Below are 27,381 nucleotides of genomic sequence, written 5' to 3'. Positions count from 1 at the left end.
AGGAAAAAGTGAAGTGCTATCTATCTATCTATCTATCTATCTATCTATCTATCTATCTATCTATCTATCTATCTATCTATCTCCACCTTCAGCTCTCTGTTGAGTCAATCAAGGAAACACCACAGGAAGGGGTTTGCTGCTAAGCAGAGCTGACAATGACACGCATAAACTGTGGTGATCATGGAGATAAAACAGTAACAGACATTACATTTGCTCCAAGTTAATACATGTTGTTCATTTCCATCAGTACTGAGCCACAATTGCATCCCAAATGATACACTAAACACTCATACAATGAACCTTGCCGTGCAACAATTGTCATCAAAAAAAATAAATTATATATATATATATATATTATAAATAATCAAACTCATTCAATGGCACAGCATCCTCTTTCACATCATCTCATAAACTTGATCTAATTAGTTAGTGCTGAATTATCGCATTGTATCGTGATATGGGTGTGAATCGTATCATGTTGCATCGCAATATGTCACAAATATATCACTAATATATCGGATCGTATTCTTTGTATCGAGATGCGTATCGGATCAGCATTATAGCTTAGATGCCCAACCCTAATATATATATATATATATATATATATATATATATATATATATATATATATATATATATATATATATATATATATATATATAAAATTTTCTTTATTTTAATTTTTTTATTTACTTTAGGGTCTCAGCTTGGCAGTGAATAATCATGAATAATTAAGAAGCCGGATCTTCTCATAGGATAAGAAAACTCCGCTATGAATAATAATGAGAAACCGACGCGTCATCATTGCACTTGCAGTACTGCGCTACGTCATTTTGATCCGCCCCAAGAATCATTTTAAACCCGGAAGCTGAAATTAGCTGACAAAAGCTCAAAATTATCAAGTTTACCCCACAGTTAAAGCTGACAGGTACAGACTGTAGCGGCTTACCAATGCCGCTATTGTTGGTAGAGTGAGCAAGTTTTTAACGCGTAAAAAGTCAGAGTCCGTAAGCAAATAGATGCAAATAAAAACATATTTATTGTCCAATCAACTTCCAATCAACAGAATTACTCAATCACTTTCCTTTATCTAAAAGCACACTTCTCTGTTTCCTTCAGTTACGAGACGATGCAATACGATACGGTCAAAAACTGTGTGCTTCCTACCAACACTGTCTTCCTCCATGCAGTGAAGCCACAGTTATATAGTGTCGTACTGACACCTTGTGGCCAATCGCCAATATACAATGTATGGCTCCTACATACCGGCCCCTTAATTGTTTATGACAAAATGGCATAACAATTACAAATTTATACAATATGGAGCCTTACACATGAACTCAAAATGGTATCAAATATACATGCATGCAAATAAACAACCTCAGTTTAAACACCTGTTTAACTGGTTATATCATAATTTTCCTATGTTGATTCTTGAAGAAGGCAAAGCTTACTAATTGAACGTTCCAAGATGTTGCATTTGGTTTGAACTTTTACAGATCGAACTAAACCTCTACTGTCTGGAAAAGTCTCAATCACTCTTCCCAGAACCCATGATCCACGTGGTGCTGTAGAATCTGCAATGATCACAATGTCGCCAACAGTAAGATTTCGATGTTCCTTGTTCCATTTTTGTCTTTTCTGCAACAATGGAAGGTATTCACGTACCCATCTTTTCCAGAAGAGGTCTGAAATATATTGCACTTGTCTCCATCTTCGTTTGGCATATGAATCAGACCTTTCAAACAAACCAGGAGGCAATGCAGGGTTTCCTTTCAAAAGCAGAAGGTGGTTAGGTGTTAAAGCTTCCAAATCATTAGGGTCGTTGGAGATATTAGAGATGGGTCGATCATTTAGAATTGCCTCGGCTTCTCACAAGACAGTCTGCAGGGCTTCATCATCCAATGTTTGTTGTCGAAGGACAACACACAGACTTTGTTTCACCAGTCTAATTAAACGTTCCCACACTCCTCCAAAATGAGGGCTTGAAGGTGGGTTAAAACTCCAGTCCACTCCCTTCTGTAGCAGGGCTCGTTGAATCTTCTCCTTGTTCAATGCACTGAGTGCCTCTTTTAGCTCCCGCTCAGCACTGATGAAATTTGTCCCATTATCAGATCTCATAGAAGAAACTTGTCCACGACGACAGATAAATCTGCGTAAAGCATTGATACACGAGTCTGTATCAAGTGAGTATGCCATTTCCAAATGAACTGCCCTACTTGCCATACAAGTAAATAGCACTCCATAGCGTTTCACTGTACCACGTCCTCTTTTTACTTCTATGGGCCCAAAGAAATCTACTCCTACATTAGTAAAAGGTGGTAAATCAGGAGTGATTCTTTCCACTGGAAGGTCTGCCATCCTTTGTTCACCCAGCTTTCCCTTAAAGCGTCTACAAATGACACACTTAGAAATGATCTTTCTTGCAACAGAATTGGCATTTGTTATCCAATACTTACAACGCAGTTTAGAAAGCATTTGATTTCTGCCACCATGACCCAGTTGTTCGTGAATGTCTGAGAGTATGAGATGTGATACGTGCTGATTTTTAGATAACAAGATGGGATGTTTTCTTTCGCTTGGCATAGCTGACTTACCAAGTCTTCCTCCTACTAACAGCACTCCATCATGCAACATAGGATCCAGTTTATAGACAGAACTGTTTCTTTTAACAGTGTTATCATGTTTAAGAGCAGCAATTTCTTCCTGAAATTGTTCCTGTTGACTGAAACGAATGATGTTAACCTCAGCCTTATAAACATCCTCCACAGTCAAACTCTGTCGTTCCAGAGATGATTTAAAATGTTGCAATTTTGCATTCATGGTTGCATCATCACTATGCTCCAAAGACAGCTCCTTTCGTTTACGACTTAGCTGCAGTAGAAGTTTCTGCAGTTTCAAAATCCATGCAACTGCAACCTTTAGACGTTTCCAATCTGAGAAGTAATGTATCAATTTGCATGTGGCATTTTGTTCGCTCTGCAGTGTCACAGCATTTACCTTTAATTCCCTTTTTACTTCAGGATCATCATCATCTATTGATGTCGAATCACTTGTATGGAACTGTACATCACTTGGCTTCCATAGAAAGCTAGGCCCCTTTAGCCACCGTTCATTGTTCAAAAAAGATTCCACATTCAAGCCACGTGATGCATCGTCTGCTGGATTGTCTTTAGTTGGTACATACCTCCATTGTTGAGGCTGTGTTGCGTCTCTTATAAATGACACTCTATTAGCGACAAATGTATGGAACCGTTTGTTCTCGTTCTTTATGTAATTGAGAACAGTTGTACTGTCGCTCCAAAAAACAGAATCCTCCAATGGAAGTTGCAACATCTTCTTTAACATGATGTCCATCTTCACAGCCAAGACAGCTGCTGTAAGTTCTAAACGTGGTATGGTCACATGTTTCAATGGTGTTACTCTGGACTTACCCATCAAAAATGACACATGAACCTTGTCTGCACCGTTCAGCATCTTCAGATAGGAAACTGTGCCATACCCAGTTTCACATGCATCTGCAAAGTGGTGTAAACAAGCATGACTGGGCAGTCCATAATCCACAGTTTTAAAACATCTGTTTACCTGAAATTCTGCAACCTTGTCCAACTCAACAATCCAATGAGTCCATTGCTTCTGGAAGGCAGATGGTATGGTATCATCCCAGCCCAATGTCTTTCTGCACAACTCCTGCAAGATGACTTTTGCAGGCAGAATAACAGGTGCAAGGAAACCCAAAGGATCATACACCGAGCTTACCACAGACAAAATGCCTCGTCTTGTACAAGGTTGAGTTTTCAATGAAATCTTGAATTGAAAAGTGTCAGCATCCACACTCCACTGGAGACCTAATGCTCTTTCAACTGGCAACTTGTCTCGATCCAAATCCAACTGCTGTATATCCTTGGCACGATTTTCCTGAGAGATCGATTGTAACACCTCCCGGCTATTACTGATCCACTTTGTCAAACGAAAACCTCCTTTCTGACAAAGACAAGTGAGATCTTTTGCCATAGATATGGCCTTCTCTTCACAAGAGACACTCTTCAAACAATCATCCACATAGAAGTTATTGTTGATCGTTTCAATTACCTCTAATGGAAAGTCACCTTCATTGTCCTTTGCCGTTTGCTTTAAAGCAAAGGATGCACAACTCGGAGAGGACACTGCACCAAAAAGATGAACTGTCATCCTGTAAGTAATGGGTTCCTTATTCAGTTCTCCACCAGGCCACCACAAGAAACGAAGAAAATCTACATCTTCTGCTGCAACTCTGACTTGATGAAACATCGCTTCTATGTCAGCCATAAAGGCTACTGGCTCCTGTCTAAATTTCAGTAAAACTCCAACCAGAGAACTGGTAAGATTAGGACCTTGCAATAAGTTATCATTAAATGATGTTCCTTTATATGCTGCCCCACAGTCAAAAACCACTCTCAATGATCCCTTTTTTGGATGAAACACCCCGTGATGAGGGATGTACCAAACTTTACCATCCACTCGATCAAGTTGGCAATCAGGTACCTTCTCAGCATAGCCCTCGTGTATGACACCTTCAAGAAAGTGAGTATACTTCTCATGAAATTCTTGATTTATTTCCAATTTCCTTTTTAAACCAAGCAACCGTTGCTTAGCAACACCAAGATTATTTGGTAATGTGACATCAGACTTAAATGGTAATCTTAAGCTGTAATGTCCATCCTGAAGCTTGACTGAATTGTTCATTATACTCATGAACTGAAGATCTTCCCTTGACATTTCCTTTTCATCAACAGTCTTCTCATTGAAATCATGATTAAACTGGTTGTTAAGCAGCTCCTCCAATCTAACAACAGAAATTCGGTTAACAGTAACATCAGAATGGCCAACTTCATTCCTATGTTCACTGTTTCCTTCCACAGTCCCATTAACAACCCACCCCAATAGGGTCTTAATGGCAAAAGGCCCATTACCTTGACTGTTAATAATCTTGTGTGGTTCCATCACATTAGCTGCATTAATTCCAATCAGTAAATCAACCTCTGCTTGAATGCAAGGTATCTTCACTTTATCCAGGTATGACCACTTGGATAACTCCTCTTGAGTTATGATGTTCTGAGAACTCACAGGCATTTTCTGTTGTGTGTAAACAGCAGGAAGTGGAAAGAAATTATTAGTGTTAATACCACTGATTTCCAGACCATCAATAACACTGCAAGACACAGACTTTTCCTGACCCATAGTACGAAGCAAAATATTAATCTTCTTTCCATTCAACTTCAGCTCCTCCTGCAAGTGTTCAGAACAGAAAGTGGCCGAACTTCCTGGGTCCAAAAAAGCATATGTCTGCACCACCTTGTTACTTTTAATGGACTTGACTTGAACTGGTATGATTGACATTAAAGTTCTTTCAGTCCCGGCCCCTGTGTGACCACAAGTTTGCACAGATGTATCTTTGCGCTTTTCTTCAGCCTGCTTCAGTATTACCTCTTTGCCATAAATATGCAGGATTGTGGGGTGTGTTTCTCCACAAATGTCACATTTCAGTCGATTCTCGCATCTTTTACTTTTATGCCCAGTTTTTAAACAGCCAAAACAAATTCCCTTGGCCTTCAGGAATTCAATCTTGTCACGTTGTGTTCTTTTCTTTAATGCAAAGCACCTTTCCAATAAATGCTGATTTTTGCAAAACAAACAGTCTCCATTAGACTTAGACACATGACAAGATTTTGGTTGTGCTAAAGCATCACTGAACTTCTTTGCTGGAATAGAAGTTGAAATGTCAGTAGCAAAACTACTTCTTGTAAAGGGCTTGTGTGGTTGAACCTTAAGTTTACTTGCACCATGCTTGTCTTGAATGTCACCAAAAACAGGATCAGATGCCATTTTAACCTGTTTTTCAATAAATTCAACAATGTCACAGAACTTTGGCCTGCCATGAACAGACTCCATTATCTGACAGGCTTTAGCTCTCCATTGCTCCCTCAATTTGTAAGGCAGCTTCATAACCACTGATTTCATGTTGCTAGGCATGTTAAGTTCTTGCATATATGAGAGTTCATCCATTGTATTACAACAAGTACGCAAAAACAAAGCATAAGCCTGCAATCCTTGCACATCTTCAGCCTTTAAAGTAGGCCACCCCAGGGCTTTCTCCATATAGGCTGTAGATACCTTAAACTCATTACCAAAATGTTCCTTCAACAACTTCTTGGCCATTGCATAGCCCTTTTCTGAAGACATATATTGGCAACTGCGAACAAGATCTTTAGGCTGCCCTTTTGTGAACTGCTCAAGGAAATACAACTGATCCTTTAAATTGGTTGTTTTTTGCTCAATGCCATGCTCAAATGCTCTAATGAATGGAATATACTGCAATGGGTCACCATCAAATGTTGGAATTTCCTTCTTTGGTAGAATACGAGGATTTGCTTGCTGTTGAACAAGATGCGCTGTTAATTCCTCCTGTTTTTTCAGAATTTCAAGCAAAGGATCACCCTGTGCAGGTAAGATATTTGTAGCATGCTGAATTATGGAGTCATGTTGTGTTTGAGCAGAACAGTTACCATTAGCATGTTCCGATGTTTGTTGATCAATCCATCCAATCCTTTGATCCTGTATTGCAGCTTGAGAAGCAGAAACACCAGTGTATCCATCCAAATCCAGTGGCATTGAATTTATTGGGACATAGTCATTTGCATTGGGGTTTAAATATGTTGTTTGAGAAGAAGAATTTGCAGTGACCACAACCTTTTCAATCTTCTTTGAAGATAAACTGCTTGAACATTTACTTTGTTGATCAAATTTCTGCAACACACTGATCCTTGCTGTGGAAGCTGCTATTTGAGCATCCAAGTCCAACTGCTCTTTTTTCCTTCTCAGTTCTTCCTCCTGAACTTCAATACCATGTTTAGCCTTTAATGCAGCAGCACGTGCCATGAGTGCGGCCTTTTCTGCCTCTGCTTGAATACATGCAGATGATATGGATGAACTACTGCTGCTGCGTGCACTGCATTTACTGCGTTTTGAGGTAGCATGTGATACATTTGACACACTATCTCCAGGACCAACATCACTCTCTAGATTTTCCACTTCAGATATTTTGTGACCATCTGGTTTATCAGATAACCATTTATTTGTTCGTTCCAAAAACTCATTGTTTGATATCATTTTTGCTTTAAACCAGATATCATGTTTTTCACACTCTTCAACCGGTAAAATAACCAAAAGTGACTCATGAGTGTCTTTTGCCTCTGAACACAACCTCTTAAAATCCTCAAAGACCAAACGTATCTCAGGTTTGTATTCATTGTCATCACACATTAGTTTGTTAATTGACTCTTTTAGCTTTTGTGCTTTGTTTAGCTTTGCCTTTCTTAACTTCTGTAAAGTGTCTAGTTTTTCAACTAAAGCTTTAGCTGTTAATTTAACTGGTCTTTTTTCCCTTTCAGGCTCATTTTCAACAGAAGTTAAACCTTGATCAGTCACATTCACCATTTCAACATTCAAATTGATTTCATTTTCCATTTTGCAAATTGTAAAACCCAATAAACACACATAAGAAAAGTTCAGTCAGTCATGGGCAACCAATGCATTGGATTTACGCTTGTTAAACCTTATTGTGTGCACACAGAGTTTCCATATGGCCAAAATGATGATGATGTTGTTGCAACAAACATACCTATTGTGCTGTTTATCAAACGCGAAGAGATGAACGCAGCGTAGATTCACCTTAATGCAGGAAACCAGAAGAAAGCAGATCCAAACGAACTCACTCAGATGCTGAAGAAACGCTGTCCTCACGTGCAGCAAATGAAGCCTTGATCCAAACGAATGTGGCCGTCCTTGTCTGTAGAAACACCATGCTTTGCTGTCCACTCCAGCGGCATCTCAATTGTCCCACGAAGCAAAGTTTTTGACTTTTCTTTGTAGCGGCTTACCAATGCCGCTATTGTTGGTAGAGTGAGCAAGTTTTTAACGCGTAAAAAGTCAGAGTCCGTAAGCAAATAGATGCAAATAAAAACATATTTATTGTCCAATCAACTTCCAATCAACAGAATTACTCAATCACTTTCCTTTATCTAAAAGCACACTTCTCTGTTTCCTTCAGTTACGAGACGATGCAATACGATACGGTCAAAAACTGTGTGCTTCCTACCAACACTGTCTTCCTCCATGCAGTGAAGCCACAGTTATATAGTGTCGTACTGACACCTTGTGGCCAATCGCCAATATACAATGTATGGCTCCTACACAGACATTGCCTTAATGCTCAACACACACAAATCTGTTGAAATCTCCAAAAAAAAAAAAAAAGTACTTGAGGGTTCGTGAAACTTTATAAAAAAACGGAACCCCTCCCCCTTCAAGTTTTGAACAAGATTAAGCCTCAGCAAAGGTAAGAAAAAGTAACGCAAAAGTAATGCATTTTACAGTACAATAATACAGTTTACTTACCATAAAAAGTAACTAAGCAGTGCATTTAGGTAATTTTTGGAGGGATTAAGTCAATATCGTAATGCATGATTTTCAAGAGTAACTTTCCCCTACACTGATGTTGACCTGCTCAATGAGATCTTCACAGGTTTTAAAATGAAGGTCCAGAAATGAAAGTTTGCAGAGTCACCAATTCTCTCCTTCCGTTAATTCTTTATTCAGATGGTCAGCAATAAATCCCAGCAATATTGAGGTACACTCTGTCAAAAAATAAAGAGGCATCCACAGTTTAGCCACCAAACATTTTTAATGCAGAAAAAGCAGCATGCTTGTTAAGCAGAGCTAATTATGCCTTTAGTGATGCAGTATTTAAATGACATGGAATATATTTTAATAAAATGAATAATATGTTTACCAGTGGTGTCTGTGCTGCTGCTGTCCTGTTCTGTAAAAAAAAAAAATAATAACAGATTAAAAAAGCCTCTATTAAGGGTTTTTGAAAATGATCTTCATGCAGTGTGTAACACAGCTCTGTAAATATAGTGTAAAGTGTAAAGTGAAATATCCAGCTAAGGCTTAAATCTGAAAGTGCACCGTGTTTCAAACTGTTGATCCATCTATAAAAGAGTTGACTAAGAGTAGTTTGAATGAATCGTCACGGTAACAAGTCTCAAGTCATGCCAGCGTGACGTTGATGAGGAACTCAAGCCCCGCCCATGTCTTGAGGTAGTTCATCATAATGTGATTTACCTTCTATGTGTGATTTGATTGGACAGGAATTAAAGGACTGATTTGTCTAATTACCATAGACAATAAATACAGTAGTGACTGCAGGATAAAGGACAGTAGTGGAGTAAAAATACTGATACTGCAGTAAAAACGTACTCAAAGGAGAGTAAAAGTACACATTTATAAAACTACTTGGTAAATTGCAATTCTTGAGAAAAACTACTCGATTACAGTAACTTGAGTATTTGTAACTAGTTACTTTACACCACTGCTTGTAACCGCTTGTACTGTACTGGTGTCAGACACCAATTACGGACTGATTTGCCCTAATCTGAATAAGACATTAATATGATTGAGGTGTTTACATGAGTTGCTTCTGAATGTTCTTTTCATGATTCCGATGACATATTATAGCTCATAATTTGATGTCGTCACTGCGTTATTTCATTTTTAATTTGTCGACTTTAACTGCAGTTTCACTTCGGGAGCATTTCATGCATGCCCCCCGTGACAAACGAGATATTGGATGCAACTATGAACTGCTGAAAGAGTGTTGTTTTCATACTAAACACCAAATGGTAAGAAAAAACTTGACCGACTTCACGGACTCTGTAGGTGCAGAGAATAGTGTCAAACAGCCGCATGTGTATGGAATATAAAGAGTCATTTATTTAATCAATGATTCGTTCAGTAAGATTTGCTACTGAATGCATTAAATCCAGCCGTTCGCGAATGACATAAGATCATGGAACTTGTAAAAGAGGTCGGTGGGCTGAGCCCAGAGCTGGACACGAGCTGTGCTCTCTCCTCACGCGTGCATGCACAAACAGACTCCTATAGAGCTCGTACTTGATCATGCGCTGATCACGAGCACAGGCAGCCAATCAAAATGCAGCTTAGGTCTGCTGTATATGGAGACTGTTAACTGGTTTCATTCTGATCAGACAGAGAGAAAGGTTGCATGCTTTGCTTTCCGCCTAATTCCAGTCAGTTTTGTGTGCGTCAATGATGAGAAGTAAGTGTTTATGCATCTTTTACATACCTGTTACCACTGTTTTATCATTATAGTATTGTATTGAGATTATTGATTTATGCGCGAGCTCGTAAAGAATCGCGGACTGCCGCGGCTAGTAGTAGCGATCTTTTATGTAAATATAATTGGTTTAAATGATAATACATACATCGCCTATTAAATCCATGCTTTTTGTTATATTTCCGCCTAAGTTAAAAGCCTGTTAATAGTGAGAATTATTATTTTATATACGTTTATCTGCCTTGCTTCATCTGCTTTGCTCATGCATGTCAGTTATAATTGTATATTGTAGTTTAGTGTTGTGTATAAGTATTTCCACTTGTTACTGTTATCCTTATTATCTAAATTTACTTATTAATGTATATTTTCTTTCCTTTGTTTAGACCACACACACACACACACACACCAAACACACACACCAAACACACACACACACCAAACACATACACAAAGTGTGATGGACAATAAAGAGCTTTAAATGGGATTCAAGTCTCCGTGTTCTTACCGGCACTCCATGGCGACGATCAAATTCACCTAAAAACCAGCGAACTCCATTGCAGAACTCACTATTACTGAGAAATAACATTACTCTGCAAGTCTGCTGGTCACTGCAAATTCATTCGCTCCATGCTGTGCAATGTGACAGTTTTACCACAGATTATGAGGGGTTGTTTTGTTTTAAATGCACATTCAGTGGTTCATGATCACATCTAGCATAATTCATAAATGCACGAGGAAAGTAATCCAAGAACTTCCTACTGTATATACAAAACCGTGTAAACATTTTAAATATATTCTGGTAAGATGCATGTGTGTGCATTTGGGATATATTTTTGCTTTTGAATTGATGAATTTTGTTTTAAATTTATGAATTGGAGTTGTGGATTTATAAACTGTGCATTTATGAATGCAAATGTATTATTTTTGAGACTGATCTGGCTCTATATGCAATATCTCTTTCAACCACTGTGTTTCAAACTTACTGCACCTTTAAAGCAAGTCAATATTTAATATCTTCCAAAAAATACTTTATGTCCAGAGTGCAGAATCCAACTCTATAGAAATTTCAAAAACAAGGCATGACCATCAACAAAATAATATCAACAAATAAAAAATAGCCGTTTATTTATTCTCCAAGACATTTCCTAATTTGCACTTTTCAGCAATTCATTCAATACTTAAATATCTATCCAGTGGCGTAGCGGACGGGCCCACAGGGCACGCACCGCGGGGGGGGCCCCGCGTGATTAGGGGGCCCCACGTCGTCGCGATTTTCAATAATTGAAAATTCAGGAACCGCAATAATCAACTCTTGGGAACAACTGTGGTCGGAACCAAAGTTCACAGGTCTGTGTGCTCTGAACTCCTCTCAAGCGGTGGACTACTTCATTCTGATTGCTTGCCGCCGAACCGCGTCATAGCCAATGAAGACGCGCCGCTGTTTCTCGCCTCCGGTTCTCGTTAAAAAATGAATGACTTCTGGCTACTTTGACGCTCTCGCGGCTTTCGGTTTGTGATCGCTCCTTAGTTTGTGAAGAATTCCCCACGTTGTCGATCCACCCCGCCTATTTTCCCCGCTCCTCAATTTGTGACATAGATATATACACTAAATATCGCATAGGGACCCTGAGCATGCGTCTATAGCGCCGCCACATTGGTACAGTGCTTCCCGGACAAATGTCATTCAACCGCACTAGTCAAGACAGTGTTATTACGTGAAGATGCGGGACTTTAGCGCTGTCTACGGGTGTAGTAACGAGCAAACAAAGAAAACAAAGCACAAAGGCAGAACATTTCATAGGTCAGATTAAGTTTTTATCTGTTTTTGTATTTGTTCTGAACTTTTGTGCTAATCAGGTAACGTTATTGATGATGACAGTCACTTACTGCATTCACCATACGGCAAAGCAGCTCCAACTCGCACTAAACACTCGGCTTATGCTAGTTTTGTTGAATAAAATCAGCAAACAATGCAAAAGAAATATGACAATGAGATGCTGCGCTGCCAGAAACTTGTACTAATGTCGGTTAGTGTAAGAGTCGTTCATAACGGAGATTCATTCACAAACGAATCGCTCCCTCCGTCAGTATGAGAAGTGAAAGCAGGAGAGGAGCTGTGTTTCAGGACATGATTAGATCAAATTTAACAGCGAGGGTGGATAGTACATTTCTGTACACACAAACACAAGCTTTTAGTCAGGAATGCCCGTGCGATCAGTGATCCATCAATGTAGAAAAGTGATGTAAAATTATAATTTTCATTAAAAAAATTGCATACTAACATCCAGGAAAACTCCCGATCATAGATATATGTGTGTATATCTCAGTATAAGCACCCCCCCCCCCCCCCCCCACCTTCGACTGGGGGCCCCGTCAGTGATCCCTGCCGGGGGGCCTCCGCATTTTGCGCTACGCCACTGTATCTATTATTGTATATTTTGTTGCAAAATATTAATTATGAAGACATTCAGTTTAAGACACCGATTACTCTAATAAAATATTAAATACTTTAAGATTAATTGCTAGAATTTGTGTAACAGGTCAAATGTTTTTTGAATTAACATGACACTGACATCCTGTAAACAGCATATTCAATTCAAAATAAGTTTGTTTACTTTAATGTTTCAAATAACTTTAGTGAAATTAAAAAAAACATTATCCAGTGTGAGTAATATGTTATGTCAAAATAAATTTTCAGAGTGTGCTTATTACTTTTTAATAAAGCATTAATAAATCATTTTTGAAATTTTTTTTTTTGGAGTTTTGGGCCAAAATCATCCATTGATTCCTATCAGACAAGATTTCTGGACATAGAAGATGATATATAACACACATAATCAAGATATCACAGATCATGAAATACTCACCACCACATTTCATCACCAGAAAAACCACTACGCCTAAAATGGCTAAAAAAATAAGCACACTTCCGATCACAACTGGGACAGTCTCTGGTGGGTGGCCGGTGTATATTCCATCTAAATCTGTTCCATCTAAAAAAAGTAGGAAAAAAACAAAACATTTCTTATTATTCTACACTTCACTGCTGTTTCTGTTCCTGTGTAAACTTTGACAGGGGTTGAACATGGCAGGAACAGGAGCATACAATTTAGACATTCAACAGAAACATTGTAGTGATGGGTCATTTTTAAAATGAATTGTTTATTTTTATAATAATTTTTCAGGGTTTTCACCTTATTATGTCTAATAAGGACAAGGACAAAACTCAGCATAGGAACTACTTCAATTACCCCATTTTATGATAATTGGTTGTTTGAAGGTTCTGTGGGACACAGAACAATCATAATTATCTATCTGGTCCTCCTTGATCTCCACACTCTTGCTCAGCTGGAAGGTTTGATCATGGTTTGGTCGAACTCCTGTAGATATGGTCTCTTGTTCAGGCAGATATACGCGATATCTCCTAATGTTCAACATCACGTCGTTGGGGTAGAAGCCAGTGGCCAGACAGGTGAGTTTCAGCTTAGTTTCATCCTTGGTGGACTTTCTTGTCAATTTAAAAACATCTGGAGGAGCTGAAATCACAGCAATCAGACCATCAGACAGTTTCATCTACTGTAAGATCATAAAATAAGCACAAGCACATTTACTCACAGGCTTTTCTGAGCTCTTCATCTGCATACTCTCTGAATTTGTTGAGCCAGTCCACACACTCTTTCTCCAGGTAGTCTTTGGTGTATTGGTTCAGGATGGGCAAATTGTCCCATTTTCTCTTGGTTGGCAGCGCTTCTTCCACTGGGGCGACCCACCGAGACTCTGCATCATCATAATACAGGAAGTCTTCTCCATCATAGCCATACTCATCAATAGATTTGTTAAAACTATGTTCATTTCCCTGTTTCTCAACTTCACAGCCATGTCTCCACTGAAGAACATGAAGAACTGAAATGCACAGAAGCATACATTTGTTACAGCCCTGCACAATTTCCTCCTTTTTTTTTTTACTTTCTTTTGCCTATGTCCAATAGACTCCTATAGAGAGGATACCTATAGAGCTGGTTGTTACCATGGCAACCCCAAAGTCAGCTCCTGCTTCATCCACACAGAGTGATCCGCAGACCTGCCTACTTAGATGACTACATAGTCAATTATGATGGGAATCCATCTAGCCATGCAGTTAGACATAATGAGGGCAATAATGACCTTAACCCATCACTTCTAGTCAACAATATGGAACTGCTGGTTCATCTAAGGACTTCATGCAGAAGATGGAGATAACAAAACAGCAAAGTGAGACTACAAGGCGCCAAACAGAGCTCTTGGAGAAAGTCCTGCTACACTGTAGCCTTCAAACATCCAGCCCCTCCTCACAAGCATCATCATGACCTCAGACACCCTGGACCCAAATCCTGCAATCAGTGGAGAAGGGACAGCCGACATCTGAAGTAAGCCCTGATGTTGTTTAAATATTGCCTCCTTTCTGGCCACTGCCTAATAATCCCCCAACGGTGGAAGAGCTTTCTAAAGCGCTGAGGAAAACTCACCTCAGAGACACCTATTTCCAGTCACCTCCACCAGTGAGCAGAGGGACCACCTTAATGGAACATAAACAAATGTGCAAAAGTGAAGCGCCATCAATACTTTCCGGATGCACTGTATCTAAAGTTAAATTAGAGGAATCCTGAGGAAACAACTTGTGAACCTTTGTAGGGCAGAGTTTCACAGGAAGAGGCAGAGAGAGAGAGAGCAAGGAAAAGGGCAGCATTTTTGGCCAAGCCTTTCAAGTTGACTAAGCAGCTCCTTGGCCAAAAGAGGACTGGCCAACTCACCTGCTCCAAACAGGCTATCAACTACCACCTCAAGGCCACTTATTCTGACCCTATCAGAGAACGACCGCTGGGGCCTTGCGATGCACTGCTCACACCACCTGAGCCCACATCAGAGTTCAACCTAAAGGTACCCTGCCGGAGTGAAGTAGAGGAAGTGGTGAGGAGAGCAAGGTCAAGCTCAGCACCAGGCCTGACCGGAGTGCCTTACAAGATATATAAGACCTGCCCAAAGCTTCTACACAGGCTCTGGAAGGCCCTAAAAGTCATATGGAGAAGAGGGAAGATTGCACAGGCATAGAGGTATGCGGAGGGAGTGTACATCCCAAAAAGAAGAGAAGTCTGAGAACATCGATCAGTTTCGGATCATCTCCTTGCTTGTCACGGAACAGAATCAAAGGAGAGGTTTGTGCAGTTCAATCAATGTTTATTAATAGTTCAACAAAGGCAGTCTGTCAGTAATTCAAATGAATCACGCGGATCCGGTTCTTCTAAGCAAACTCAAAAGATAGACAATTAACAAACCAGATTCATGACAGAACCCCTCCTCCGAGGAGCGCTCCCAGAGAAGTTGACTGGCACGAGTGAGAGAAGTCATCGATGAGCGAGCAATCCAGGATGTCCCGAGCCAGGACCCAACTTCTCTCCTCCGGGCCATAGCCCTTCCAGTCAATCAGATACTGAATACCACGTCCGCGACGGCGGGAAGCTAAGATCTTCTTGACTTTATAAGCAGGAACGTCGTCAATAAGGATAGGAGCGGAGGCAGGGGTTGGGTGGTTGGAAGCGCGGACGACAGGTTTAACACACGAAACATGGAATATCGGGTGGATGCGACAAAGCAAATGAGGTAAGCGCAGTTGAACCGCAGCGAGATTGATGATCTTGATAATGGTATAAGGACCAATAAATTTGGGAGCTAGTTTGCGTGATTGGGACTGGAGGGGAAGGTGGCGGGTGGAAAGCCAGACTCTTTGGCCGCGAATGTATCTAGGAGTCTTGATGGGGTTGATGATTAGCGTTGCGACGGGTGTTTTCTCGGGATTTTTATAATGTGGAGTGTACGGTCTTCCAAGTTTTACGGCAGCGACTAATGTACGCCTGTACTGAAGGGACTGACGCCTCCCGCTCTTGGTGGGAGAATAGCGGAGGTTGGTAACCCAGACAACTGTGGAAAGGAGAAAGCCCAGTTGATGACGTTGGAGTGGAGTTTTACGCGTATTCAGCCCAGCCCTCCACGAGGAGGGATTCCGCGCTGCTAAGGTGCGGAGGAGGCGACCGAGAATTTGATTCACGTGTTCCGCTTGCCCATTAGTTTGAGGGTGAAAGCCTGATGACAGACTGGCTGTAGCCCCTATCTGTCGGCAGAATTCTCGCCAGAAACACGAAGTGAATTGCAGACCTCTGTCAGAGACCATGTCTACTGGTAGACCATGGATTCTAAAGACATGTTTGAAAACCAGTACGGCAGTTTCTTTCGCAGAGGGGAGTTTGGGAGCGGGAATAAAATGAGCGGATTTCGAGAAGCGATCGACTACTGTAAGGATAATGGTATTGTTCGCTGAAGGTGGTAACCCAGTAACGAAGTCTAAGGCGATGTGAGACCACGGGCGGGAGGGAATGGGTAAAGTTCTGCGGAGACCGGAGGGAGGAAGGTTACTACTCTTAGATTGAGCGCAAACTGGGCAGGACATGACATAAGAACGCGTGTCGCGTATCATAGACGGCCACCAGAAATGTTGACGGATCGCGGTTAGGGTGCCTTTAACCCCCGGGTGGGCTACTAATTTGGAAGCGTGTGCCCAGCGGAGCACAGCCGGACGTAGAGATTTGGGGACGAATAATTTATTCTCGGGGCATCTCTGGGGGGTTGTAACCCGTGTGAGAGCCCGTTGAACCTTACGTTTGATTCCCCAGGCTAAAGCTCAGACAACACAGCCTTTAGCCAGAATGGGTTCTGGGGTGGAGTCGTTATCAGAGGGGTTGAACAGACGTGATAGCGCATCTGGTTTGACGTTTTTTGAACCCGGACGATAAGAGATGGTAAAGTCAAGCTTTGTTTGGCTGGGTCTATGCTAATACCCTCGGCGGAGACTATATAGCCTAGAAACGGAACCGAGTCCGCATGGAAAATACATTTTTCCGCTTTTACGAACAGTCGATTCTCTAACAGGCGTTGTAGTACGCGGCGAACGTGATGGTTATGGGTCTCGAGCGAAGGGGAAAAGATTAAGATGTCGTCAAGGTAGACCAAAACGAAGATGTTAAGCATGTCTCTAAGTACGTCATTAACGAGGGCTTGGAATACAGAAGGGGCATTTACCAGCCCGAAGGGAAGGACCCTATATTCTAAGTGACCGAGCGGCATATTAAACCCGGTCTTCCACTCATGCCCGGCCTTGATACGGACCAAATGATACGCGTTGCGAAGGTCTAATTTAGTGAAAACCTTAGCACCCTGTAAGACTTCAAAAGCGGATGCCAGGAGGGGCAGCGGATAGCAATTCTTAATGGTTATACTGTTAAGACCTCGATAGTCAATACACGGGCGCAGCGAGCCATCTTTTTTCTTAACAAAAAAGAAACCAGCACCAGCGGGCGACGTGGAGGGAACTATGGTGCCAGCTGCGAGTGATTCGGAGAGATATTGCTCAAGGGCTTCGTGCTCAGGCTTAGATAGGGAATACAATCGCCGCCTAGGGGGAGTACTACCTGGAACGAGATCGAAGCTACAGTCATAAGGTCGGTGAGGAGGAAGAGAGACGGCCCGGGAACGACTGAAGACCGCTCGCAGATCGTGAAACTCCTCTGGCACGCCCGAAAGATCACCTGGTTCATCCTGCAACACAGAGACAGAGGAGACAGAAGGAACAGCAGAGACAAGACATTTATCATGACAGGTAAGACTCCATGACATAACAGTACCATCGGACCAGACTATGTGGGGATTATGTTTAGATAGCCAGGGGTGGCCGAGTATTAATGGAGAGAGGACAGAGTCAAATAAATAAAATCTTATTGTTTCTTGATGATTTCCAGAGACAGTGAGACTCACAGGTATGGTTATACGTCGAACCTGGTGCAAGAGTTGTCCATTGAGTGCGTACACCGGAGGTGGCTTGTCCATCTCGACGGAGGGAATACTATGACGTAATGCCCACGTCTCGTCCATGAAGTTCCCTTCGGCTCCTGAGTCAATAAACGCCTCGCAGGAAGTGGAGGTGCCACCATGTCGCAGTACAACAGGGAGAGTGGTTCGCCGCAGTGGAGTGGGGGATAAGGAGATCGTGCTCGCCAGAACCCCTCGGTCTACTGGCGAGCTTGCCCCTTTTATCGGGCACTTGCCGAAGAAATGATCAGCGGCCCCACAGTACATGCAGAGCCTGTTGGTCAGGCGGCGTTGACGTTCAGCAGTAGAGAGATGTAGACCACCCACTTCCATGGGCTCCGGAGGGGGGGTGGGAGCGGGCAAACAAGAGAAAGCAGGCATCCTCCTCTCCTCAGATGAACCTCTGGAATGGTGACGCAACTCCAATCGCTTATCCAGACGAATCGCCCTCTCTATAAGGGAGTCCAGAGAATAGGGTAGTTCGATGGAAATAGAGCTCCTCCTTCAACTCGGAGGAGAGACCATCCAAAAAACGAGCGACAAGGGCTGGCTCGTTCCATTCACTGGTGGCCGCCAGGGTGCGGAACTGGATGGCAAAGTCAGCCGCGGATCGACCCCCTTGGCGGAGCGCTGCGAGCTGACGGGAAGCCTCTCTCCCCAGCACGGATCGGCCGAACACTTTCAACATCTCCTCCTTAAAAGAGGCGTAGTGAGAGCAGCAGTCAGATTCAGCCTCCCATACGGCGGCTCCCCATTCTCTCGCCTGTCCAGTGAGCAGAGAGAGAATAAATGCCACTCGGGAGCGATTGGTGGCATAGGTAGATGGCTGTAGCGAGAACACTACCTCACACTGGGTCAAAAAAGACCGACACTCAGAGGGTTGACTCGTATAACGTGGGGGGTTGTTCACTCGGGGCTCAGACATCGGCTGTTCAGCATTAGATGGACCCCCATGGCAAAATCTGTGCAGCTGGTTGGTAAGCTCCGTTACCTGTGCAGACAGACTGTCCACGGCAAGTCTGGTGGCAGAGAGTTTTTCATCGTGGCAGCCGAGCATTGCTCCCTGGTGTACGACCGCGAAGTGTATGGAGCCTCTCTCAGCCACCTCCATCGTTTTGGTCAGATTATTCTGTCACGGAACAGAATCAAAGGAGAGGTTTGTGCAGTTCAATCAATGTTTATTAATAGTTCAACAAAGGCAGTCTGTCAGTAATTCAAATGAATCACACGGATCCGGTTCTTCTAAGCCAACTCAAAAGGCAAACCCCCGGCCGGGGTGAGAGAGGAAGTGAGCCGATAGGTCTGTGCCCACCACAGCGATGCGGGAAACACTGAACTCCGGGTGCTGATGGTCTGTGCATAGTCAAGCAAGCTGCGGCACTCAACATGAAACGATGAACACAGGAGGGATGAATAACGGGGAGACTTGACGAGACAAGACAAATGATGCACAAACTACACGGAGAACAAACGCACAGAGTAACAATAATCTGACAACAGGAGGAGAAATAAGGGAGGTAGATATAGGGGTGTCAATAATGACAAAGCAGGAACAGGTGACTGCTGATCAGAGCTCGCGCTGATTGCAAGCGCTGACAGCTGGTACGGGAAGACACAGAAGGGAAAAGATAGACAATTAACAAACCAGATTCATGACATTGCTAAGTGTGGAGAGCTAAATATTATTCAGCATTGTGGCCAAAAGACTCTTCAACTTCCTTGAGCAATAAATACATCGACACGTCTGTGCAGAAGGGAGGTATACCAGGAGTCCCAGGTTGCCTGGAACACACAGGCATGATAAATCAGCTCAATAAGGAGGCAAGAGAAGGCAGGGGGGACCTGGCTCTGTTGTGGTCGGATCTCACCACTGCCTATAGCTCAATATCCCACAAGCTGGTGGAGGTCGCACAAGAGAAAAATCACGTACCCCAGAAGGTAAAAGACCTCATCATGGACTATTACAACAAGTTCAGCTTAAGAGTCTCCTATGGTCAGTTAACATTAGATTGGCAGCAGCTTGAGGTAGGGATAATCACTGGTTGCACCATCTCAGTGACCCTCTTTGCACTGGCAATGAACATGATGGTCAAAGCAATTGAGACAGAGTGCTGAGGTCCCCTCACAAGTCAGGAGTAAGGCAACCTCCCATCAGAGGCTTCCTGGATAAGTGACAACAACGGCGGTACCAGGAGCAAGATGGATCCCCCAAGGGTTGGAGAGGCTTGTGGCATAGGCACGCATGAGCTTTAAACCTGCACAATCTAGATCCTTGGTGCTTAAGTAGGGGAAAGTCAGAGATGAGTTCCGCTTCAGGCTGGGACAACATCAAATCCCATCAGTCACTGAGCGACCAGTAAAGAGTATCGGAAAGGCCTTTAACTGTAGCCTCAATGACAGACACTCCATTAGGGAAAGTGACCATTCAAAGTGCTTTACATAAAGAAGAATAAACAAAACAAGTATAAAAACATGAAAACAAATAATAAAAGTGATAAAAACCGACTAAAATGTTAAAAAAGGTTATAAAAGAATGACAAAAAAAAGTCACAATAGTGCGATCTGTCAGGCGTAGCACAGTGCTCATTCAGTAAAGGCACAGCTAAACAGATGTGTGTTCAGTCTTGATGTGATTTCATGTTTACTGTTATGTTTCCGCCTAATTATGTTAAAAGTTTGTCGATATATTTAATACTGATGTAAAAGAGTGTTGATTGTATATTGCAGTTTAGTGCTGTGTATAATTATTTTCTACTTCTTCGTGCATATTTTTCTTTCTTTTTGTTTAGACCACACACACACACACACACACACACACACACACACACACACACACACACACACACACACACACACACACACACACACACACACACACACACACACACACACACACTGTACTTCAGAATCTCTCCAGAAGTAGTAGGTCATCCATGTACTTCTTGTATAGCCTACTGTTTTTAAATGTTGTTCGGGTGTTGATGTTGGTGGAGTTATGGGAGTTTTTCAGGAGAAATAACAAAACCAGAAGGTGGCGGGAGATGGGTGTGAAATACGAGTGGCTCACAGGAAAAATAGGAGTGTTGGCACGTATGCCCTAGACATAATTGATTAAAATTAAATAAACATTTTTTGTTAAAATCTAATTTGTGATGTGTCCTCTATATGTTATGATTTTGAGGCAGGTTGTAACAGTAAGATTATTATTAATGATAAAAAACTGTTTAAAACAATGTTGCTCACCTGATGTACTCTGTCTATTGCGGTCGATCAGTAAGTGGACGTTATCATAAAACCACAGTTGTTTTTCTTTTCTCGACTGAGTGCGGTTCTCCCAGTAATCCTCCTGCATTTTCTCCTTCATCCACTGCTGTTTGGGAATATTTCTCTGCTCTTCGCTGTTATAAGAGTCAATCTGTCTGTCATCTAACAGACCCATAGCAGAGAACTCATAGATGCCCGGCAGATCCACAGGTCTGGACAAACCCGTGTAGATAAAATACAGAGAGTGCTTTTCTGAAAATTAAGAGCAAATAATTATTAATATTATTTGGTGTTATTAGTATTATTGGTGTTTCTGTGTGGAGTTTGCATGTTATCCCTGTGTTGGTGTGGGTTTCCTCTGGGTGCTCCGGTTTCCCTCACAGTCCAAACACATGCGCTATAGGGGAATTGGGTAGTTTAATTTGTCTGTATATGAGTGTATGAGTGTGTGTGGATGTTTTCCAGTGATGGGTTGCAGCTGGAAGGGCATCCACTGCGTAAAACATATACTGTTAGATAAGTTGACGGTTCATTCCTCCGTGGCGACCCCAGATTAATAAAGGGACTAAGCCGAAGGAAAATGAATGAATGAATGAATTGAGAAATATAGATATTTAGTTCACACTCTAGGCCGGTGGATGGTGGTGGTGCACAGAATGCATGAATGAATGAATACTGGCAATGCACTCAAGTATAAACATAAAAGTGACATTTGCGAATGTTACATTCCCATGCAGAACGCACTTTGTTATGGGATATGTGTGTGTGCTTCTGTTTGAGTGTGAGTGTGTTGTTTTATGTGGGTGTTTCAGGTGCAAATGGCATTGGAGGATCCGTATTTCATGCTGATAACTTTGGCGGCTGATGCTGGGATTGCGCCACCAATCGCTGGTTGGTGTAGTGTTTAAAAAGTCGACCTAATCTGCAATAGCGATCGATCTCTCTCTCTCTCTCTCTGTGAATGGCACTGTGTGAGGACAGTCTCTCTTGTGTGGACAAGTATTAGAGAATTTTTTTTTTCATTTTGTTTCGTGATCAATACCCTTATCTAAGGCCTAATCCCAATTCTACCCCTTAAGCCGCCTTTCCACTGCACACGACAGTTGACAAGTGACAGACCGGAAGTCATTCATTTCCAATGGAGAGCAGTCCGGGAGCTGCGTTGAGCTCCGATCATCTCCGTATGCGGAAAATTCGGATCCGAATTGAGCTGCGGATCCGTTGAAATATTAAAATTTTTTAATTTTTTAAACACTATTTTAAGGAAAAAATTATTAGCCCCTTTAAGCTAATTTTTTCTCCATAGTCTACAAAACAAACCATCGATATACACTAACTTAACTAATTAACCTTACTTAACCTGCCTAGTTACACTAATTACCCTAGTGAAGCCTTTAAATGTGACTTTAAGCTGTATAGAAGTGATATCAAACATTATTTACTTTCATCATGACAAAGATAAAATGAATTCCTTATTAAAAATGAGTTAATAAAACTATTATGTTAATAAATGTGCTGTAAAAATCTGCTCTCTGTTCAACACAAATTGGGTAAAAAATAAACAAGCGGTCTAATAATTGAAGGGGGCTAATAATTCTGACTTCAACTGTACATAAGTTGTTTTGTAAGTTTTACAATGGTTTATTTATTTAATGTGATTTTATTATATGATATTTGCAATTCTTTAAATGTTTTCAATATAGCTTAGGCTATTTTATGAAGATATGACACTATTGTTTAGAGCCTACAAAAGGTGACACGTCATTTGTTAAGTTTCATGTCTTCCTGTATTTATATTGTGTATTATCTGCAAAATAGAGAAAAAAGAAAGAAGCCGCTCGCGGCATCAACAGAGCTGTGAAGGGAGCGCTCTTTTGCTCGGTCTCACACACACACACACACAGGCATGTAAACCCGCACAAACACACCTTTTAAACTTGACAAAAACTCTTGAAAACCTTTATTGTCTGCTGTGTGTTTAATATGGTGTAATGATTATTATGCGTTACTGAAACATCAAGGAGGACGCAGCAAAGAACGTCACTATAAATTAAAACTTTTATTTTAGGCAGCAGCCTAACATTTAAAAGGGAAACATAGGGGTGATCATAACCAAAAAGACCCCAGACTATAAGGTCAGATGTTTTCTTTTTCTTATTTATTTATTTATTTATTTATTTATTTATGTGTTTGGTGCATTTACTCTTGAGCGATCAGAAAACTAGTGTCCGCCTCTCCTTTCACTTCGCCTCGAAGCCCCATTTGGCCCTCTTTTGCCCAAGGTATTCTGCAAAAAAGGTGGAGTAAGCCCCGATTTGGCCCGATTAGGCCCTGGAAGAGACAGTGGAAACGCGACTGACCTTGGCTCGCTCGCTTTAGGCGCGATAGTGGAAATGCGGCTAATCACATCATAATTTCACATCGAAATTAGTTAAAAAACTTCACATAATACAGCTAGTAAGTTTTATTATATTTCTTTCTTTTAGTTAAGCACCTTTGAATACCTCCTCTCCATCAGGTTCATTTATACATTGTAAATATGTTTTTCTTTCACTGTGCAATATTTTTACTTGTTTTCACTGGTAGTATGGGCATATAAATAGTATATGCTATGTCAAACTACCCTTAGTGTATTAATAACATCTAAAAAACATAACAGTGATGTTAAAAGCAGTTAAAACTAGAGCTTAGTGAAGCATATTAAACAGTCTCAAACATCTCTGCTTAAAAGATCTGATCATAAAGTGCAGGCTACTTGGAGATTTACATTTCTTTCTTTCTTTCTTTATTTATCAATTATTTTTATCCAAACCTTATATGCACTCATATTTGGAAAAGCTTGAATATAGGTATTATTATCCATTGTCAAAAAATAAAGAGAACACTAAAATAACACCATCCTAGATCTGAATGAACTAAATATTTGAATTAAATACTTTGTTCGTTACATAAGCGTTGTGTGATTTGTTGTCAGCACATTCAACCATCAATAGAAATCAAATTTATGAACCTATAGACGTCTAGATTTGGAGTCACGCTCAAAATTGCAGTGGAAAAACACACTACAGGCTGATCCAACTTCAACGTAATGTCCTTAAAACAAGTCAAAATGAGGCTCAGTAGTGTGAATATGTGTGTGTGGCCTCCGCATGTCTGACCTCCCCACATCACCTGGGCTACCTCTGGCAAGCACGTGCCACCCCACACCATTACTAACCCACTGCCAAACCGGTCATGCAAATGGTTCTCTATGGCATCTCCAGACTCTGTCACATATATTCAGTGTGAACCTGCTTCATGTGTGAAGAGCACATGGCACCATCGCACGACCTCTACATGTGAAGGTTTACATCGGGGGTCACCAATCTTGGTCCTGGAGGGCCGGTGTCCCTGCAGGGTTTAGCTCCAACTTGCCTCAACACACCTGCCTGGATGTGTCAAGTATACCTTGTAAGAGCTTGATCAGCTTGTTCAGATGTGTTTGATTAGGGTTGGAGCTAAAATCTGCAGGACACCGACCCTCCAGGAACAGGTTTGGTGACCACTGGTTAACATGTTTTCATCTCACATGGTCGTCCACTAAAGCTAGTACCTGGAAAGTGTCTGGATGGGAGACCACATGGGAAAACGAGGTTGCTGTTGGAAGTGGTGTTAGAGAGGCCAGTAGGGGGCGCCCAACCTGCGGTCTGTGTGAGTCCTAATCCTAATGCCCCAGTATAGTGAAGGGGACACTATACTGCTCAGTGTGTGTCATCTTTCAGATGAGACGTTAAACCGAGGTCCTGACTCTCTGTGCTCGTTAAATATCTCAGGATATCCTTTGAAAAGATTGGGTGTGTGAAGAGAGGACTCCGTCCCCGGCATCCTGGCCTAAGTTTCCCTCTGTCCATCATGGCCTCTTAACCCTTCTCATAAACGTAAGGAATTCTTAATAATAGGGATGTGGTGGTTGACTGATTTCACTATTAAACATGCTTTAGCTCTCACAACACTGTGTTTCTTTTGCATGGAACAGACTATTGCAGTTTGTGCAAAATGAAACAGAGGCTATAAGCAGCGCTGCTCATAACCTTTTGTGTTGCTCAGTCCTCACACTGTTCATGGCACAGCCATTCTGTCATATTCATACACAGTTGAAGTCAGAATTATTGAGAGGGTTCTGGCTGCAGACCTGATGCAGTGCAATCTAGGCTGCATCCAATGCTTTTTAATGGGCTCTCCTAACCCCACCCCTCACAGTGATGTCACTAGCTCCATTTGAGTGCATTGTGTCTGACATTGCATCGCTGATTGATGCAGTCTCAGCTTGCATCATAAAGGCTGCATCAATATACTATTGGAATTATTATTTTGGAATTAATAAATTGTTTTTTTCTTTTTTAAATATTGCCCAAATGATGTTTAACAAATTCAGGAAATGTTCACAGTATGTCTGATAATATTTGTTCTTCTGGAGAAAGTCTTATTTGTTTTATTTCGGCTAGAATAAAAGCAGCTTTTAATTTTTTAAACACTATTTTAAGGTCAATATTATTCGCCCCTTAAAGTAAATTTTTGCTTTCTATAGTCCACAGAACAAACCATCGATATACACTAACTTGCCTAATTACCCTAGTGAAGCCTTTAAATGTGACTTTAAGCTGTATAGAAGTGTCTTGAAGAATATCTAGTCTAATATTATTTACTGTCACCATGACAGAGAGAAAATAAATCAGTTATTAGAGATGAGTTATTAACACTATTATGATTAACTGTTTAACTTCAACTGTAAAAACATCCACTCTTTCATATTTTAAATATATGTTACATATGACGAATACATTAATATCTTAAATCATAACATGAACTTGTATTTTAAATATGTGATTCATACATTGCTGTATATCAGATGTCTAGATGTGAAAGCACAGCCGACTAATCCGACATATGTATTACAGCTGCAACCCAAACTCCACACAGAAATGCCAACTGGCCCAGCCTGGACTCGAACCAGCGAACTTCTAGCACTTTTGTAAACTTTTGTGGGTTTATTATTTTGTATCTTTAAAATATTGTAGTATACTTTTTTTTTTTTTTGATTTGACAAAAATAGAATTTCTCTATGTAAAGTAAGCACAAAAAATTTCATTAATGCAATACTTAACAACAATTTGTATTGTTTATAGCATTCTCCCAATTTTGTGCAGCCCTAATCGATTTAGTTAAAATGACAAAGATTGCAAATAAATTTCCCCTTCTCCGGTTAAATTGTAAATATTTCCTAAGAGCTGTTTAACAGAGCAAGGATACGTATTTATAATAATATTGTTTCTTCTGGAGAAGGTCTTAAGTCTTTGAGTTTAAAAGCTGGTATAAAAGCTTTTTTTATTTAAAAAAAGTATAATTTCCTTAAAATCACAGAACAAACCACTGTCCAATGACATGCCTCCAATGACTAAATCAATGCCTTTAAACTGCACTTTAAGCTGATAGCATCTTGAAAAATAACTTGTAAAAGATTATGCATTATAATTATATAACCAGCTTAATCCAGCCAAAACCAGCTATGTCCAGCTTAAAACAGGCTTAAAACAGGAAGTGGCCAAAACCCTCTAAAACCAGCCTGGTCGACCAGCTAAAACCAGCCAACCAGCCTAGGCAGGTTTAAGCTAGATTTTTCAGCAGGGTAATCGTGGCAAAGACAAAGGTAATCAGTTATTATAACTAATGTGTTTAAAAATGAGTTTTATCTCTAAAATCATACCTCTGTTAAACGGCACCTGGGATATATTTGTAAAAATCAACAAGTAAGCGAGTTACTTTCACTTGCGTTTTTAAAAGTTGTTAAACTTGATAATTTACCTGCTCGAAATGAAGACATAATCACATGGAAGAGACAAAGATAAAGCAAAGTGAAGCTTCTGTCGAAGCTCGTCATAATTGTCAATCCATTTGAGTATTTTTACCGTTCTTTACAAGGCAGGCACTTTCTTCTTCTTCTTCTTCCTGGTGTTTATTGGCGGTTCGCATTCTTATCAGAGCATTACCGCCACCTACTGCGGGTT

The 27,381-nt window shown here is 41.1% G+C and overlaps 1 protein-coding gene across 4 annotated transcripts; it reads right to left on the bottom strand.

The window, feature by feature from the left end:
• Positions 1–1,020: 1,020 nt before the first annotated feature.
• On the bottom strand, positions 1,021–27,353 carry mhc1zja (major histocompatibility complex class I ZJA). 4 transcript variants are annotated; one of them, XM_087243171.1, is made up of 7 exons: positions 27,283–27,353; positions 21,317–21,589; positions 13,793–14,080; positions 13,429–13,713; positions 13,045–13,170; positions 8,831–8,860; positions 1,021–8,675 (listed from the first exon to the last, which is right to left on the bottom strand). In XM_087243171.1, the coding sequence occupies exons 1-7, from the start codon at positions 27,344–27,346 to the stop codon at positions 8,602–8,604; spliced, it is 1,140 nt and encodes a 379-aa protein (XP_087099297.1). In that variant the 5' UTR covers positions 27,347–27,353; the 3' UTR covers positions 1,021–8,601.
• Between the last annotated feature and the right edge of the window lie 28 nt (positions 27,354–27,381).

The sequence above is a fragment of the Danio rerio genome, chromosome 3, assembly GCF_052040795.2.
Source record: "Danio rerio strain M-AB ecotype USA chromosome 3, GRCz13ab, whole genome shotgun sequence".
In the NCBI taxonomy this organism is placed as follows: Eukaryota; Metazoa; Chordata; class Actinopteri; order Cypriniformes; family Danionidae; genus Danio; species Danio rerio.
This window is presented reverse-complemented; position numbering and strand designations above follow the sequence as displayed.